At 36.6% G+C, this 19,981-nt stretch overlaps 1 protein-coding gene and 1 long non-coding RNA gene across 2 annotated transcripts in view; one reads left to right on the top strand and one right to left on the bottom strand.

Annotated features, from left to right (window-relative positions):
- GRM4 (glutamate metabotropic receptor 4) overlaps positions 1-19,981 on the bottom strand; it is a 320,041-nt gene that overhangs the window by 16,689 nt on the left and 283,371 nt on the right. The window contains exon 9 of the mRNA XM_088154016.1: positions 1,789-2,035. Within this exon, the coding sequence (XP_088010142.1) occupies positions 1,789-2,035 (247 nt within the window). The remainder of the gene's footprint in view (positions 1-1,788; positions 2,036-19,981) is intronic.
- Positions 9,830-13,903, top strand: LOC148214213 (uncharacterized). The gene is made up of 4 exons (XR_015798418.1): positions 9,830-9,896; positions 10,000-10,063; positions 10,847-10,960; positions 12,840-13,903. It is a non-coding gene; the product is annotated as an uncharacterized LOC148214213 (long non-coding RNA).

Below are 19,981 nucleotides of genomic sequence, written 5' to 3' on the forward strand. Positions count from 1 at the left end.
GTCAGCTTACATATTGGCTGGAGTAGAAAGTCAGAGCATAAGTCAAATTGATAAAAAATACATTTTCTCAGTGAAAATTCTCCTGTAACTGCTAGTTCTGAAGATCTAAACCCAGGGGAAATAGCACTGGGGTAGGGGTCATTTTAATAGGAAAACGACACAGAGAGATAAGGGTTAACCACCCCTTCTCTTTTCCCACTATTATTCATATAACAGCCCCCTTTGCCCCATATGTTTCTCTCATAATCCAAATCAGGGATCTGTAAGAATGTTTTTCTTCTTTTCTGTTTCTTTTACCACAGTAAATCACCAGATCAAAGCATACTTAAAATATCTTTTTAATATAATATAAGGCATGGATAGCAACATGTGTTCTCCCCCCCACCCCAGTTGAATGCAGCATCCAAGTTCCCTTATTTTGGACCTGTCAGGCCTAGCCCAAGGAACTCCAAGAGACAATGCAAAATCAGTTCAGCTATGTTTATTAGCTACAACCTCTAGCAAGAATCTTCCCAGACTGAAACCCCAGCTCCCCAGTCAGCCAGCCACAACAGTGTGAATTCCTCAGGGGGGTGCCAGTCTCATCGTCTTGTAGTTCCCACACTCCATCGGCGAGCTAAGAAAATGCTTATCTCCCTGAGCCTGGCCTTCATAATTCCATTCCATCACAGGACCTTAAATATTATTTTGATCAAATTTGCTGAAAGGGGGGCAGTACAGCTTCCTACTTATTCTGACATGGAAAATACATAAAAACTATGGTGTAAGTCCTAAAATAGACATTACCATATTTTTTTTAAAGTAATGTCATAAAGCTTTCCTTAACCCTACTCCATCCACAAGTCTGATGGGGCCACAACCATGCTGCAGCCTTCAGTTTCCCAAAAACGTTAAGTGAACCCTTGGCCATCAATATGTAGGCTGATCTTAAGGTGCAGTAGCAGGACAACAGCAAATGCCATCAACAGGATTCATGTCCCCTGCAGAACTCTGCTTTCTCTCTAGTACTCTGTCTGTGATAGGCGTATTGGGCATCTTTTATCGGAAACATATGCAATGCCATATGGTTGAAGCCAGTTTAGACAGAAGATAGGTCTGGATCTATTGGTGGTTCAGTGATCCCCTGCAGATATGCAAAGATTCTGTCTAAATTATTTAACAATAGTTGCACATTTTATTTTGCAAGGAAGAGATGTAAATCAAGTTGTTAAAACAAATTCCTGGGCACAGAATTATTTATGTTTGGTTTTGTACTGCCAATAGAAAGGAAAAGAAAGGAGAGGAGAGGAGAGGAGAGGAGAGGAGAGGAGAGGAGAGGAGAGGAGAGGAGAGGAGAGGAGAGAAGAGAAGAGAAGAGAAGAGAAGAGAAGAGAAGAGAAGAGAAGAGAAGAGAAGAGAAGAGAAGAGAAGAGAAGAGAAGAGAAGAGAAGAGAAGAGAAGAAGCAAACACATTATTCTGCTGTAGGAATCCATATGCTAAATGAATGTATTTGTGTGGCTGAAAAACTGAGCTATAAAGCAAGAAGTCAACATCTTTGATTCATATTGTGACCTAGCCCTGATTCAATATAAGCTATCCAAAGGCACATTCAGACAAATTATTAGGAAATGAAATCACACACTCTCACTTGTTGGCTCCTCCCTCTCAGCACAGTCAGAAAACAGCTCTGTTTTTCAGAGGGCTTGTTTCTGCTACCACTCTTCACCAGAGCTCACTACTGGAGGGAGTGGCACTCTTTAAAAAAAGGAAAAAAGGAAGAAGCATGTGCTCAGAGGGGTTCAACTTACCTTGTGTTTCCAGATTTTCACACAGTTCTGATTTGGCCTCTCCATTGGGGCGAAAGCCTCCTTTCTGAGTGAATTTGTTGGACATTGTGGCTGCGGTCACAACTGCTTTGAGACTGCGCTTTCGTTTGGGCACATTTTGCTCTGGGTGGAAGAGGATTATGTAGACCTTTGGCATGTAGAGCATGCCTAATGAGACAGAGGCGCTTAGGCTCACTGAGATGGTCAACGTTGTGGTCTGAATGTACATCTGAAAGACACAAGGAAATGGGCTAAGCTTTGAAATCTGCTTCTTAATCAAGCTTTCGTGATAATCTCTTTGTCTCTTAGTCCTTACTGGAAATATTTGCCTGGACCAAAGTGGACACAAAAAGCATCAGGAGTCAATTAAGTGGATTATTTATGTATAAAAGAAATAGTAGAAACCCTAGAGAGAACCATGTTATTGAATAAAAATAATCTTGTTTCATGGAAAATACAATTTTGAACTCAAGACCGTATGAAGACAAAGGTTCAAAATCTCCTAAAACGTTGCAGCTAAAAGGTGCTTAGTCCTGAATCACATGATCGTTGAGATTTACAGTAGTTTATGAAATCCTAATACTAATCCTGAGATGTTCATTAGGACTGTGCATACATTTTAGCATAGCACCTCTCTGGAATTCATTCATCCACTCTCTCCTAAAAAAAAAAAAAACTGTTGCTATTGTAAGAGTCACATTAACTTTAATGAATGAATTCCTTAAAGCATCAGCTTTTTCTTCTCTTCCAGGCTTGCTTATTTTACATATCCACCTGCTCTTTAGATTGAATTACAGATGATGTATTAGGATTCTTGGATTGTTTTTCATCCAGACTAATGAAGTCAGTTCATTATGTGTCTTCAGATCATACCCTGGAGCCAGGATATCAAATACCATTGAAAACATTGCTTAATTGCTTACCTAGTATTTTTTCTAGTGTTTATCACAGGACAGAGGTCTTTATATATGATGAACCATGTGTGTGTATGTATATGTATATGTATATGTATATGTATATGTATATGTATATGTATATGTATATGTATATGTGTGTGTGTGTGTGTGTGTGAGAGAGAGAGAGAGAGAGAGAGAGAGAGATGACCCCATTCCTTCCTAAATGGTTGAAGACCATCCTTTTCCAGAGGGCCTTTGGAGGGTTGATTAGTAACTGAAAATGGCTTGTTTTGTCATAATTATGTGTATTTATTATATATTTTTAGACTTTAAGTTTTATTATGTTTTTATGAAGTATATTTTTATTGTTTTGAGCTGCCCAGAGTTTCTGATGGGTAAAACATACAAATACTGTAAAATAAATTACAGTAACAAATAAAATTCTGTACCTAACTATAGATACATACACATTCATATATAGACACCAAAAGAAATACACAAACACACACCATCTACCAATTTGTTTCCAGTCCAAGTTCCAGGTGCTAATATTAACATTTAAAGTTTTTCCTGTCTTGGAACCCCAGTAGCTAAACCAGTGTTTCTCAACCTTGGCCACTTGAAAACATGTTGACTTCAACTCCCAGAATTTGCCAGCCAGCCATGCTGACTGGGGAATTCTGGGAGTTGAAGTCCACACGTCTACAAGTGGCCAAGGTTGAGAAACACTGATCTAAAGGAATGCCTCTTTTCATATCTTCATATTTGTACTGAGATCATCTTGTAAATCTTAAAGGAAATCAACCCTGATTGCTCATTGGAAGGATCGATAATGAAGCTCAAGCTCAGATACTTTGGTCACCTAATGCGAAGAGAGATCTCTTTGGAGAAGACCCTGATGCTGGGAAAGATTGAAGGCAAAAGGAGAAGAGGACGGCAGAGGATGAGATGGTTAGATAGCATCACTGAAGCAATGAGCATGAAACTGAGCAAACTCAGGGAGGCAGTGAAGGACAGGAAGGCCTGGCGCAATATGGTTCATGGGGTCACGAAGAGTCGGACACGACTTAACGACTAAACAACAACAACATCTTGTAAAAACCTGGCTTCTGCAGAAAGCCTTGGGGGATTGATTAGTGTGGAGGCACTGGCAGCAGAAAGCACCAATTATTAATACATATTATATTATTATGCTATATATTGTTTAATTGTATTACTTTATTAATCTGGATGTTGTACATTGCTTAGACTCCATTTGGGCTAAGGCAGTACATACATTTCATGAATCAGTCTCTCTGCCAGGATGTAGGGAGGGCTCCTGAGAGTAGCGCTTTTCAGTGGTAGTCCCCCAAATTTTGAATGACCTTCCCAGTAAGAGATGCTTTATTTTATTTTCAGTGCCAGGCTTTTTATAAATGTGTTGATGCTGCTGCCATATTTTTAACTTTTCATTTCTCCTTGGTTAGCTTATTTCTTATTTTGCTTTACATGCTTATTTTAACCTGTTTTTATTTCTGTTATTTTTTTTGTTATAAAACACTTTGAGGTTTTGTTTTGTTTTTAAATGGGAAGCAGTATACAATTGTTTTAAATAAATGTAGATAAATATCTAATCCCAGAAACTGTTTGATTTAGGAAATCTTGTAAGATTCCTAAAAAATAGCAACATTAGACTGAGGAAAAAAACAACTACTCTAATGCTTGGTGGCATTTAACCATGGCTATATTTAAACAAATTCTTTAAAACCTGGCTCTTCCCCCCATGCCTTGGGTTAGAGTGGGTGACAGACCCTTGTGTTGCATGTTGGTCAATTAGATGGTTGTTGGTTTTTCTGAACTTTTTTTAGGTTACATATATTTTTATTTTTATTGACAACTTGTGAGGCACACAGAATCATGACAGATTGGGGAGGCTTATGAATTTTATAAATAAATAAATTCAACCTTCAGCGATCCATTCATCCTAGACAAAATGGATCATCTAGAATCCATTGCAATCTGATTGTTAATAGCATGTAGATTTTTACTTGTTAGCTGGCTTGATTTCTCTGGAGGAAAGGCAGAAAATAAATATTTGAACAAAAAAAAAAAAACATGAAATCAATTACCTATTATATCTTATTTTAAGCCATCTGAGGAAGATAGTCACCAGAGTTCAGGTGACAAATGTATGGAGAAAATGGATTTTCAGTCCTCCTATTGGCAGTGTAATGTTTATACTCAACAGTAAGATTGTTAACTAATTAAAGAACACTTGTTGGCTTATCAACTTCTTAACAGCTGATTCAATTTAAATAAGCATGTACATTATGAAACTTAAACATACAGTAGATGCCTTTTTGACTCCCTGAAGAAAATGTGAGGTGATTTACAACTTAAGCTATCCATAATTAGAAGGAAGTCAAAATTCATATCTCTTTTTTATTCCCTAAAAGTATAACATGTCCAAAACAAACTAGCCTCCAAAACTAATAAAACAGAAAACTGCTGATTCAGATTTGCCCTCCCCAATTAAAATTGCTCAATACAATTTGTCAAAAAACTTAATTGAATAATTTGCCAGTTAAAATTTGCAGCCTTCTGGTTGGTGTGATTCTGAGGTGTATTGCAGTGATGATAAAACAGTTACACAGAAAACCTATTTATATTACATTTGAGGTATCCTTAAATACATATTTGCTGCATTGCATCTTTACTTATCCCCTGTGCACAGAATCTCAAATAATTCATCTATAATATCCATTAAAACCTTTCTCTTACTATGTTAAATTCAGAGTAGTGGGAGTATGTAAGGGACGGTGATACCCTCAGCAAGCACAAAAGAAACCTGTTCTCCTTTCAACAGGTAATTCTCATTCAACAGCTCACTTCCTGAGCTGTTGTAATGTTAGTCACATATTACACACCAACGTAGTCCTTCTGCAGTCAAAACTAATTTCACGCTCACTGTCCAGGACTAACGGTGACAGATGTTTTGCAAAATGAAAGCCCATTAATCTGACTGTAGAATAATCCATTTTTCTATAGAAAGGACCTGGCAGGCATCTCACAAGTGGGGGATGTGTAAATCAGATAGTACTGGGAAAGAAAACTCTCCTTTCTTTGCCCAATCACAGAGAGGTAGCGGGTCTGGGCCATCCTTCAACCCACCAAATGACTAATTGTCCTCCTTATTTGGTCACTGAGTCTTTCCTCTACCTCATTTTACTCATTAGCCTAATCAGGGGCTATTGCACATTGAATAATGACATACATGATCCCAATTTCATTCTGTTATTGGGCTTTAAAATTCTAGACCCACTTGCGAATTCACGTAAACACTAGATCTAACATACACGCTTTCTTTTTTCTTCCCATCAAGTTAAGGTACCATCACCTTGCAGAAACCATACACATTTGAGAGCTGTAATCATGCCCTCTTAGAGAAAAGAGTTAACTGCATATAAAATTTAAGGCAGGCAAAGAAGATACAATGTAAGCTTTCATGTATTAAAGATTACCAGTCATAGCTATGTCTGTTTTCTATATCCATAGTTTAATTCATATCAAAATGAAATCAATGCAATGTTTTTATAAATTCTAAGCTTATTCTGATGGTAGCAAATGTTCTTTTTCAACTGTTCAGTTTGCCTGGCTTCTTGGTGGGCAGCTCCTGATCCTGACCCTAGAACAAGCAAACATCAAGTGTTCCTGTAGTGTGTGAACATGCATACTACATTCTAAGACTGTTTATTTTTTGCAGAGAAACTGATTTTTAAAAATTGCTAAGCTTACAGTGATGACTTCCAATGACTGAATACAAGACTAATCATCCATCTTCATCCCTAGGAAGTTCCACTGTGTGACAGAGTCACTTGGCTACCTAAATTTAAATCTAAAATGGTCTTACATTGCAGAAGTAAAAAAAAAAAAAAAACATAAAAAGGAGACGTCTTTGAATGAAGTCTTACACTAGAAACTATACCAATCGACCCCTGAGGGTTGCTAAGCTTACTGTTAAGATTTCCCATGCCCTTCCTTTGAGAAGACATGCTTTGAGAAAGAGGGTAGATTGACCAGTGACTTTGTGAATACTTAGTGTCAACTTTGGGAAAATGGGACTCTGACTTCATCATTTTCTAATATGGTGCCTGTATACTTTCAAGCCCAATGTGTTTTGAGGAAAAAGCTCATCTTGTGGGACTGCCGCTAATAAAAATATCTTGTGTATGAAACAAAATGATAATTACAAGTAAAACCTATGTAAACAACACATTAAGAATTACTAACCAACCCAATTTTAAAAATTTTTAAAATTGGGGAAAAGATGGTGATATGGAAAAGCTGGATGGAAGCAGAGAGATTGACTCTGGACCAATTGATAGATAATGAAGATGAATTTTTAACATATGCTGTGTTAAGAGATAAATATCATCTATCAAATGTAAACCAATGGCAATATTTACAGCTACAACATTTGTTAACATTGTTTGGACTAGCAGCATTTTCAGCATCTGAGACACCTAAGATACTAGAACAATTTGTTAAATCCTTTAAAACTAAAAAGCCAACTATTAGTTTTTATAGATATTTGTTATCAATAAATCAATTTGATATGCAAATATTAAGACATGAATGGAATAAAGATTTAGAGGTTCCCATAACTGCCTAGAAAATGGGAGAGTGTCTTAACTTCTATAGCAAGAGTATTAATGGACCTCAAACTACAACTTATACAACAAATAATATTTAGAATTTATTGGACTTCACTATGTTTGTATAGAAAAGGATTGACTAAGACAGCATTCTGCTGGAGATGTAATAAGGACAATGCTTCTTTAAAACACATCTTTTTACAGTGTCCTAAGTTTTGGGAGAAAGTACTGGACTATATAAATATGACTGTATGACAAAAGCTAAAATTTTCATAGGATAATATTCTCTTGAATTACATACCTATTACATGGAATTTGGCAACTGGACAATGTAAATGGATTCCCCGTGCCCTTACTACAGCCAAAAGACTGATATTGCAGCATTGGAAAGAGAAATGCGTGGCTCCATTTACTTAAAGAACTGGAGACCTGACTACACTTGCCACCTATGAGCGGATTGCCTATAGATGTAGACTTTGTATGGACAAGTATAATGAAATATGGAACTCATTTATACAAAATACAGTCGGTTAAAAAAGAATGATAGTTATATAAGATAGTTATACAAGTTATATATTAGAGATAAATACTGTATATGTGCATTTGAATAGTATTTACATTAGATAACTATATTTAGAATTGTAATTATCAACTGATATATATTCACCTTTTTTAAAGCACTTTTTAATGTGTTGTTTAAAAAATAAATTTTAAAAATTATTAACCAATATAAATGATACATAAATAAGTTAATAATAGTTCAGAACTATGTCCTTATGTACTTTATGTAATTGGGAGTGTTTTTATATTAAGATCTGAAAACAGTATGCCTCATTGTTCTTCATATTTCAAAACTGTATTTATTTGGGTTTTGCTTACTGACATTTTATGCTTTTATTTTTGTTTTAATTTTATATTAGGCTTCACTTTTTCAAGTTTCTTGTTAGTCTAAAAAAATTACTACACACACTTTTGCCAATATACTAGTAGGGATGTGCAGATCAGTATATATTTAACTTATTTTAGAATTGGCTGCTAATCTATTATGATGATTTGAATTGATTTTTTTTAATTGCATCTATTTATTGTCAACAATATCTTTTTTAATATGTTAAGCTTTGGTATGCAATTTATTCTAATGTAGGTAGCTTTTCACATAGATTGATTCATAATACCGACATAAATTTACCTGGTGCATACTTTTTAAAGCACACATTTCCCCAATGTACCCTTTTTTGTATATCTTCATTATTCCTAATATACACTTCGAAAAAAATGCAAATTCTCATAACACAGAGGGGTTTTTATATACATACTATTCTTGAATATATATTCTTTTTTGCATGCATATATTACATATTTTGTAAATTAGTACTTTATATGGCTTTTTGACTGTAAAATTATATCTGGTAGTGAAATCTTCCTTTTTGTTATCAAAGGAACCCAACTAAACTTTCCTACGCAGGAATTCCTATATTAAGTTGTTGCTGAACCTTGACAACACATGGAACATATTGAAGCATTATAGAATCACAAAATAATCAGGCGTGTATTTGATCCAAAATTCTGAAATGGGTGCTTATTGAAATGCCTCAGTGCATTGACTGACAAGCTTGGATCCCATTTGGTAGAGTACAAGTCAACATTTTTGCATGCCCAGAATCTTAGGATTGAGCTATCCTGAGACCTGAAATGGAGATACTGTAGTGGGACAGACAAGTTTCAGCTGGACTGTTGCTGAGTTTAGCAAATGGGCACTGCGTGAGCACCAATTGTCATTACTGATGGCATCATGCAGTCAATGCGACTGTATGGAGGAGCACATCGTCATTGTATCACAATATTTTCTGTGAAATGGTCCTTTGCATTTAGCTGTCCAGATTCCATGGAGTGCTTCATTTTTCTCCTGTTGTTCTAAGTGTACTCTGCCACAGTTGGAAACAGGGATAGAGAGCAGGCTTCAATCTCATAAATCTGTAATCCTGGGGGGACTGCTATGTTTACAAATAGAAGCCTATGAATCTGAATTGTATTATTTAGATTCTTTTACTAGAACAATCAGACAGAAAAAAGGATGATGCTTCTATCTATCTAGTATGTATAAAGGAATTCAGCAATGCAGATTTTCTCTTTCTTAAGCGATGTGATGATTAATTCAGACTTGTACTTCTAGTCTCCTAGATACAAATCTGGGAAATCTCTAAAGTTTGCCTCATTGCCACTCCTGAGCTAGACAAGACTTATATTTCTTTGAAATTCTATAAAAGGAACTATCTTTCTGCTCCTCTCCCATACTTTCCTTCCTCTATTCCTTTCCATAGTTATTCCCACAGTTCCTTCAGTCTTCCTAGGCTAACGTTCTACCACTTCCGACAGAACACAAGGACAAAGAAGAGATAAAAATATTCAGCCCCTATGTCATAGCTCCTGGGAAATGCTTATTTCCAAGGGCTATTTCTGGATCAGTACACAGTGCTCAAAGTACACCAGACACAGACAAGCACTGAGATTTCCCCTTGCTTCTATTTCTTCAGGTTGCTGCTACTGCTATATTAATCCAGTAAGTGGGGTGAAAATTAATTTGGAGTAATGGTACACAATTAGTGTGAGGGAAACACATAGAATTGGGGGGCTCAATCTACATTCAATCTTACTATATACAGGACTTGAAAATATTCATCCCCTATGAAAAAAAGAAAAAGGAAGGAGGAGGAAGAACAAAAAAAGGTAACAATTATTTTTGTAATGTTTGGTTTTTATAACTTTTAATTGTATTTCTGATTTCAGTTTGTTGTAAGCCGCCCAGAGTCACCCATTGTGGGGAGATGGGCAGGGACAAGTCAAATTAATAATAATATAATAATAATAATAACAACAACAACAACAACAACAACTGAGACATCAGTTCTTAAAAAATGAAGAGATGGAAACTTGGACTTTTAAGAGCTAAGTGCTCATGCCCTCTGACTGTTGAGACAAAATATAAGTAAACCAGGTGGACAGAATCAAAAGTTTGAAACAACTTGCCATGTGAAACAATTGCTCTTTAAATTTATTTTCATTTTTATATGCACCAAACTCTCTCTCTTTCTCTTTCTCTCTCTCTCTTTCTCAGACATGCAGACACAGGGAGAGAGAAGAGTATCAATTATCAAATTTAAAAAAACCTATACAACTGCAACTATTCTGCTTCTAGACAATCTGCCAGGGGCCAAAGAACAATTGGAGTGCCCATGTTCAACAGTAAAATCGCTTCTATACATTTACATAAAGAGAATAAAGCCCAAAGGCTGACTATTCTCGAGAAAGTCACATGCTCAGATTTCCTGATACTCTGCAAACTTTTCAACAGTAAGAGATGAGTCCAAGTATATGTGGTACATGAGCCACAAGCCACCCTCCAACATTTTCAAGCTCTCCACTGAAGGGGGAAACAACAAATTACTGATTGCATTGCTTACAAAGGGGAATTCATGTTGAGCTGACTACAGCTTTATCTTTTCCTGCCAGGCACCAATCAGGCTGTCAGTGACAACAAATTCACCAGGAAGATTCAGAAACAATTGCAAGCATCACTGCAAAACAATCGTTGGACAGCTCTGCTACCATCTAGATAGCCAATAAGTGAGAAACAGACATATTTTTTTTCCCTGCAGGCTTTAAGCAGATGTTATTCAGCTCAGTCCTATCGCAAGGTGAATTAAAGGAATATAATCCAAAATGCCCAATTTGCATTACTTGGGGATTTGATTAAGCACAGATTCCTACTAAATGTTGGTTGAGAAAACATTACAGCCTGTGCTGTCGTTGCTCAATCACTGAAAAGGATCAAAATCTTTTCCTGTAGGTAGTCACCTTTTTGTTTAACCCAGACTGTGGGAAAATCATATTTCCTCCCTCCACTTCCTTAGAAGCATCAGGGACTTATACAAATTTAGTCAAAATGTTGGGTGGTGGGGCATCGGATTGAATCCCCTTCACTAATTAGTTGGTTAAACTCTCTGGTTTTCTTTGGGTTGGGACACTATATGTACAGTACCTTCTGGCCTAATAAATGGCTTGGCTACCTTGTTTGAGCCATATGAAATTGTTTTCTCTCCAATCTTCAGCAATGCATGTATTATCAGACGTGATTCAGATTACTGCAGGACATTAAATGAAACATCATCCTCTGTTATGTTTGTACTATGTGGCAAAGCTATATAATAATTAGTGATTGCTGACATTCTGAGGTGATATCAATCTTTCTGAAAATGTATTCTGTTGTTAGGACAGGCCTAAACAGCAATGCTTCACATTATGCCTTGTTTTGATCATATTTGAGGGGACTGCTCAACTTGATATTGTCTTTGCTAGGGTATTTCATATCTGGCAATGTATGGTAGAAGTTCCATTTGAGTACACTGGACTGCTAGTTCTGTTTTCATACATTACCCTAATACGTCTCAGTTGTGATCCAGGTTTCCTCACAATCATATTGATAAGACTTTTAAGTTGTCTTCAGTCTGGCATTAGAGAAATCAGTGCTTCCTGAATTCCATGCTGTGAATTTCCAAAGAAATGAGAAAGAATTTGGAATTCTAATTCCTCCTTGCTATTCCTCCTTGTTGTCTCTCTGTATAAGTTTGCTTGGATAACCTTGGGTGGGTGGAAGCCACATTTAACATTAAGCAAAACAAGTGAGAGCAGCAATGGGCAGGAGATGCACAGAGGGTCGGTCAACATGTGTAATGGTACATGGGAATGACCTTGGGAGATAGGGCAAAGAGATGCAGCCAAGGAAACAGTCAGATAAAAGGCAACTTAGCCCACAGCAGGAATGTGAGTGGGGCAAGCAGCTCAGAAGTGATCCTCTCTAGATTCTTGGGCTGTAAAGGGGATGTGGGGAGAAATCTGGCTGTGTTTCCTGTCTGGTCTACCTCGCAAGGCTGACATTGTGTCACACATGTGGCCAGACCAGCAATTTCAGGTTTTTCCTCTCCATTTCTGCAATAGGTGATACTGGTTTTTTTTTTTTTTTAAAGAACAAATCTATATTAAGGCTTGACTGATTATGTGCCATCAAGTCTGTGTCAGCTCTCAGTGACCACATAGGTAGGTTTTCTTCAGAGTAGTCTATCCCTAACCTGCTTTTTTGGAACTTCCAATGGTGTACTCATCATGGCTGCAACTGAGTCCATCTACCTTGCTGCTGGTCATCCTCTTTTTCTCTTTTCCTCCACCTTACCGAGCATTATAGACTTCTCAAGAGAGCTAGATCTTCACATAATGTGTCCAAAATATTATAATCTGAGACTGATTATTTGTGCCTCAAGTGAGAACTCTGAATTGAGTTGATCTTTGGACTATTTGTTTGTCTTCTTGGTTCTCTTGGTTATTCTCAGGAGTCTTCTCCAACACCAAAGTTCAGAAGTGTTAATACTCTTCCTATCCTGCTTTTTCAAAGTCCAGTACTAAGGCTCACACTATAATTTTTCAAGAGCAGTCTTTTTTTTTCTTGCAGTTGTGATCCGAGAAGGTTCCAGGGGCAGAACAAACAGGATTGGGGGTTGCCTGCAGTCCTGCAGACTCAGTTTCTCCACGTTCAATGTAAGCAACTATATTCTCTCTTGCCTAGGAAATATATTATCCTTGAAACATGTTTTATTTTCTTATATTACAAGTTTGTGTATATTAAATTTAAAAAAAATCAAGAGAATGCATATCAGAAAGGCTTGTGGAATGTAATAGACCAATCCCAGTCCAATTACACTGGTTGCTTGTTCATTTCTGGATTTTAAGTGTTTGTTTTAGTCTTTGAAGTCCTAATTTTTTATCAAGATATTTGAAGAAATACTGTATTTGTACCCATTGGAATCTACCTGATGAACATAAAAATCATTGTCTGAGACCCTGTTCTCTGGACCATCACTAACAAGGCTTTTTCAATGAGAATTCTGCACCAGCATTACCAGGTTCTTTTTAATAAAAACCTTTCCCAAAGCATTTTAATTTTAATTGCCTTGCATCAGTTGGATTAAATACTGTGTTTTAGATTGATTACTTTCTGTTTTTATGCACCTTTGTATACAAGTAGTCCTCACTTAATGGCCATTTGTTTAACAACAGATTGGAATTACAATGGCCTTGGAAAAAGTGCCTTACAACCTGTACTTGCACTTATGACCATCACAAACTGTTGCATGCCTCCCATGGTCAAGTGGCTGTTAAGTGGTTGTTAAGCAAATCACATGGTAATTAAACAAATCATGTGGTTGTTAAGCAAATTCCAGCAAAAAAGTCCATTGGAGAAGCTGGATTCGCTTAACGACCATGTGATTCACTTAACGACCATGTGATTCACTTAACTACTGCAATGATTCACTTAACAACCATCGTAAAAATGGTAGTAGAATTGGGTCTGGTCATGTAGTGACTTACTTAACAAATGCCGTGCTTAATAACCAATTTTCTAGACTTTATTGTGATCATTAAGCAACCTGTATTGTCTTGTGAAAGCTACTGTGCACTAAAAAAAAAAAAATTAAACACAATCAAAATAAATTGTTTGGACCCCTTATAAACTCATACGGAGGTTTTCTGTGCAGTCTTCAAATACAAATCAAGCCAGCTTGCCAAGACGTGTTATCCTTAAAAAGTATGGGACAAGCAGATTTCAGCAGGTGAAGTTTCTCCCAGCATGCAAATATAGTAATGGCAGTAAAACTACACCAATGTAAGAGCCGTGCCAGAGGAAAAAAAGCAAAGTTGATCAGATTATCAAATAACTGCTAATAGTTATTTCTTTATTTCAATGTATATGGCTGCCTGCTCGCCACATAACTCTGGGCAGCAAACAAGAATTAAAATTAATAATAAAAACATCAACACAAACTAAAAGGCATCACACCTGGAGCAGTACACATACCCACATCCACACACCCCTGAAAGACAGGCACACATAATTTCCTGGCCCAATGCCAAGGAAAAAGTCAAGTTTTTAATGCCTTGTGGAAAGCTATCAGGGTCAACACCATCTGAACCTTGGCTTGTGCTGTTCCATAATAAGAACAGTTTGACAACAGAACCATGTATCCAGAAGCCACCTGTAACGGATGCTTCAGCACAAAGCAGGAGGTTAAGCCCTTCCAATTCTCTTTAATTATTTTGCACGTTTTGTACACTACCCCAAGCACAAGATTGGCAGGTGTACAAGGAAAATACAGGCCACAACCAAAAACAACTGCAACAACATAATGAGACAACCATGATTATAGATCTAAACTGCAACCACCCAGTGATCATGGAAATAAAATGATCTTCAGGGCCTTCTGGAACAAGAGGAGTGACAGGCAAAAACAAACCTCTAGGAGGCAATATCTTCCAAATGCTATCACTGTGTGCTTGTATGATTCAATGAAAGCTATTTCAAAAGATTGTTGTGATGATGATGAAGGAATTATAAAACTGCTGTTATATGAGAGAGATCAGTTTTCTCTTTAAAGATACTAATATATTTGTGATTATCCACTAGTTATTTAGTAAGCAGAGGGTCAGAACTGCATACAAAATGCAACATTCCAGTGGACAAAAGCAAAGGGATCTAATGGAATTGAAATTAGGGCCACAGAAGATTAGATTAGATTAGATTAGATTAGATTAGATTAGATTAGATTAGATTAGATTAGATTAGATTAGATTAGATTAGATTAGATTGATAGACAGACAGACAGATACATTTCCTGTAGTTCAGGAATAAAACAAAGAGAAGAATACATCTCTAATTTTCCTGCAAGGAAGTTATATTTTAGATATACCACAGATCCACTTCAGTGCACACTTTAAATTGCTAACAGGAATTGTAGCATCAACCTCATTCTCTTTGCTCAGCTTGTTCACTAGGGAAGAGAGCAATATACTCCCTAATCCAGACAGCTGTGATGCACTAGCCCTCATGGGAACAAAGCCAAGACACAAGCTCATCGAATAAAACAGAAAACTAACTGAATCTGTTGCATTCAAAACATCTTGTTCCAGATTTTTTAAGTGTTTCAGGCAACAGGAATGGGTTTCTTTTAGGCTGTAAACAGACCACAAGATTCCATTCTGAGCTGAAGTCAGTGATATCCTCCCTGTAATGTTTCTTATATAAGTGTGTGTGTGTGCGTGTGCATGCGTGCGTGCGTGCATGCAGTATTATGAGATATCTCCAGGCAAGAAAGAAGAAAGAGTTCAGAAGGATAAGATGGTCAATTCTGTTCAACTGACAACAGTTACAGAGTGCAAAAGGTTAGTATTGAATAATGGATGTAGAATAGGTGACAAAAAGCTGAACATCCAGTATTTTCCAAGCAATCAACCCTTACTGTTTCCTTCCTTAGACTCCACTAAAACTCTTTTAAGGTTCCTTCTTTTTTGAAAGAGAAGTAGCAGACAACACTTAACATAATCTTCCCACCTCTATAAAAACACTAGCATTTCCTTCATATGGTGAACTTGGAATCAAGTAGAGCAATGCTATGGCTTGATGTGAACACAAGACTGGGCTAAATTTGAATAGGATTCTTTGTGTGCTGTGGGGACCCAGCCCTTATGTTAAACCATAATATGTTCTGTTTGTTTGAGTACAGCATGTCATATAAACATAGCAACCTTGCAATAATGTTTTGTTAAGCTAAGCCTAGGATTTTGTTTGTGTCTATATCCCTCCAAATTATGAAAGAATATGGGTAGTTCAGATGTGGGTTAGATTCTGTTCAGTGGGGTCCAATTTCGGTTCAATCATCTCCCAAATCTTTCTGTATCAGACCAATTAAATACTGGATGTGGGATTCAACCAAATTCAGTTCACAATTCTTCCCACTTCCCAACTAATTTCTAAACATGTATTGTTGTTGCTGTTCTAATCTGATTCAGAGGACTTTTAAACATACACTGCAGATGCCTCAATTAAGAGCAAACATTCTCACAATACTCTAAGTATCCACATATACAGTAGGAAGAGCTTTAAGCCTGGAGAGGAAAGAAGTTCTGTGCATTTCACTATGGCTAGCACAGCACACAAAGGCATTGTGAAACCTCTTTCTCACAGTGGGACTGTTCTTTGCTTTTTATAATAACTTTTCTCTCTCATTCAGTTACATTCACACTCATTTATCTATAGCCGTGTTTCTCAACCTTGGCAGCTTGAAGATGTGTGGCTGGGGAACTCTGGGTGTTGAAGTCCACACATCTTCAAGCTGCCAAGGCTGAGAAACACGGATCTATAGGCTGTGCTGTCTCAAGCCTAGAATTTCCTCCCCTGAGGTTAGTTCCAATAATCTGTTTCTTTTCATCTTTCCATTTAAGATAGTATGTGTTTGGATTCATTCACATTTACTCCCTGTATTTTGTCAGGGAGTTACTAAAACCTTAAATCATCTTTTAATATAATATATCCTGAATATTGTTTATCTGTTATCAAGTTTTATTTAATCAAGTTTTAAAGCAGGATTCTTGTGACTGTGACAAGTTGTTGATATATCAGCATCAGCATCATCAGAATAGAAATAGTTGCTTGCTAGCAGTAGCCTTAGCTATGAAGCATGTGTTTTCTTTGCTATGTATTGCTATTATTATTGTTTATTAAATTTATTATTTATTTACCTCCAGCAGACTCTGGGTGGCTTACAGTATCCAAATATATAATTTAAAAACAGTGAAAAAACACACAAAAGAAGATAAGGCAGTCCAGACTGAAAACAACCATATCAATAATAAGTTTAAAAAGCATGATAAACATGATAGGGGCTCCAGAGGCACACGATACCCAGGTATAGGAACAGAGACACGACTTAAGGGCCTTCCAGAACCCCAGGTGAGTGGATACCATGTCTTTTTTTTTTTTTAATAATAATTGTATTGAATTTTTTTAAAAACAGTAATAAAAGACAATGCAAACTAAACTCAGAGAGGAAAAGAAAGAAAAATACAGAGAGAATAGAAAGTGCAAGAGAAAAGACTAAAAAATAAGAAAAAGAGAAAAAAATATTTAAAGAAGTGGCTTCCTATCTTCATCACAAGAAGTACAAACAAACGTAATAATTGTTTACCCCCTATAAGGTTACACGCAAGTATCTCTCCTCCTCCTCCTCCTTCTTCCCATAACCCATCCCTTTATACACAAATCTATAAATCATTAATATTTCAGTCCTGGGGTCAGCAAAAAGTCCATAAAGGGATCCCAGAATTTTTAGAAACATGTCTTAGTTTAACCTTGATCAAGCAAACCAACTTTGTATTCCTTCCTTTTGCTTCTAGCAATTTTGATCTTTAATTAATTCAGATGCTGTCATAAGATTTGATCTCCCTTCAGGTTTTCTTTTTCCCATCTCAAAGGCTTCTTCAAGGCCTTAGCAAACCTCTTTTGTAAATCCAGTCAATAGTCATTATCCAGGTGTGCTCTTGACTTGTAATTTGTATTTCCATTTTAATTTTAATTTGTTTTATAATCCACAATTATTTTATTTTCCAGTATTTCAACAATTCTTTATATCCTAATATTTCTACATCATATGAGGTTTGTTTCAGCTTCTTATCCTGTAAATCTTCCAAGGTATTCTCTTTCACATCTGTCATTTCTTCTTTAACGTCTTTTGGACATAGTCTATCCATAGAAGCAGACATCATTGCTGAAATTGTAGCTACTGGTTTCTGTTCCCATTCTTCAAAAATCTCCTGGAGTATTTCAAGTGTCATACCATTTCCTGTCATTTTGTCTCAACACTAATCAAAGACAAAAAGCAAGCCTCTCTCTCTCTCTATCTCCTTCTCTCTCTCTCTCTCTTTCCTTTTATGCCTGGAATCTTTAGTCCCCTCTAGTGTCCAATTTCTGAAATAATAAAGTCTCAAATTTGTGTTATGACTTAAGGTAGACTAAACAATTTAGTTCCCATGAAGGTGCTGTTTACTGATATAATTATTTCCAAAATCTTATTGCAGAAGTCCTAATATTCCAAATTTGTCTGGTCCCTTAATTCATTTATAACTTTCTTGGATTTAAATTCTATTTAGCTTTTTACCATTTATTTCAAATTCTTTACATTCTTAAGCTTATAGTTAATTTTTCTTTTATTCTAGAACAAAGGTAAACTCACTTGGTAGCTTTGCAAACTTGTCATCTTGAAGATCTCTAATAGCCTTATGATAGTTAAATAGGTAATTTCTGAAAGTGATTAGAAAGTGAGGTTAGAGGTCCAACTTCCAGGTGAGGAATGGCGAACGAGCACGTCATTGGTTAATACCAAAGGACTGGCACATAGACCAGTTCCACAGAACGTTTCCGGATAAGCATTCATTAAACAGTGCATAGCAGACACAGAGTGCCAATTGGATCTAGCCAGGTCCCCAAACTTTATTGCCAGTGAATCCATAGTCTGCCTCCCCTATGACATACTTAACTAAACTCAGAGTACCTAAACACCTGAAGGCCTTTACTCTGGCATGATGTCATGCCCTCCCAATAGCTGTCCTTGAAGGCTTATGCAGGAAGACTCCTTACCCAAAGAGACAATGCCCCTGTGATTCTGGACACACAGAAACAACAGAGCATGTGCTACTCCAGTGCCTGTATTACAGAGACATTTGTACTACCCTCATCTCACCATTATTGCATAAATACCCACTGTACAGAGGACAATTCTACACCTCTCTGCTGCTTTCAGATACCAACCTGATACAACATATAATGTTGCCAGATTCTGCACAGAAGTGATTAAAATTCATCAGATGATGACCTGTGCTATAAACTAATCTTAATGAACATCTAGTTTGTCATACTAGAATGCTTTGTAATTTGATATAGTTTTCCATATGCTAACCTTTATGCTCCCCTACACCCATCTAATGCTCCTACCCCTCCTTTTAGATTTCTTTTAGATATATACTTTCTATTTTATATCTTTTAGCTTTTTATTATTTAGACTCTGAAATATTTTCTATGCTTTTTAATTGACTGTACCCTACCCTCCTTATGCTGGTCTTTGACAGCAGTGAAGAAGTGATTTGAAGGAGAAGATGGGACCGATCACTCACTAGTGCTCCAAATAGCAGCTCTTCACAAGGACACTGCAGGACAATGGTTTTCTGTGGGTTTGAGTGCCGGGAGATGAAGGGAATCATCATGCTTTCAGCTGCAGCAGAGCTTTTTAAAGGACACTGAGCTTGCTAACCTCACTTTCTAATCACTTTTGGAAATTATCTATTTAACTATATTAAGGATATTTGAGATCTTCAAAACAAGAAGTTTGAAAAGCCACCTGGTGAGTTTACCTTCATTCTTGAACAAAAGAAAACTTAACTATAAGCTTAAGAACAAAGAAATAGAAACAAACAACAAAAACCTAAATAAGAATTTAATTTGAGAAAGATTAAAAACAGACTAAGGGGCCAGGAAAATTTGGAACCTTAGGACTTTTGCTAAAAGATTTGGGGGGAAACCAAATTAATAAATAATACCTTCATGGGTATATCTTTCTTTCTCTCTTTCTCTCTTTCTCTCTTTCTCTCTTTCTCTCTTTCTCTCTTTCTCATTTGTATGCCACCCATCTCCCCCAACGGGTGACTCTTTTAGATACTAGAGGAGACTAACAACTCCAGGCAGGAAAAGAAAAAAGTCTGCCTCTCATT

This window comes from Python bivittatus, unplaced genomic scaffold (assembly GCF_059951505.1).
Source record: "Python bivittatus isolate LINGU-HERP-01145 unplaced genomic scaffold, Pbiv_v1 ctg000700_np1212, whole genome shotgun sequence".
Taxonomy (NCBI): domain Eukaryota; kingdom Metazoa; phylum Chordata; class Lepidosauria; order Squamata; family Pythonidae; genus Python; species Python bivittatus.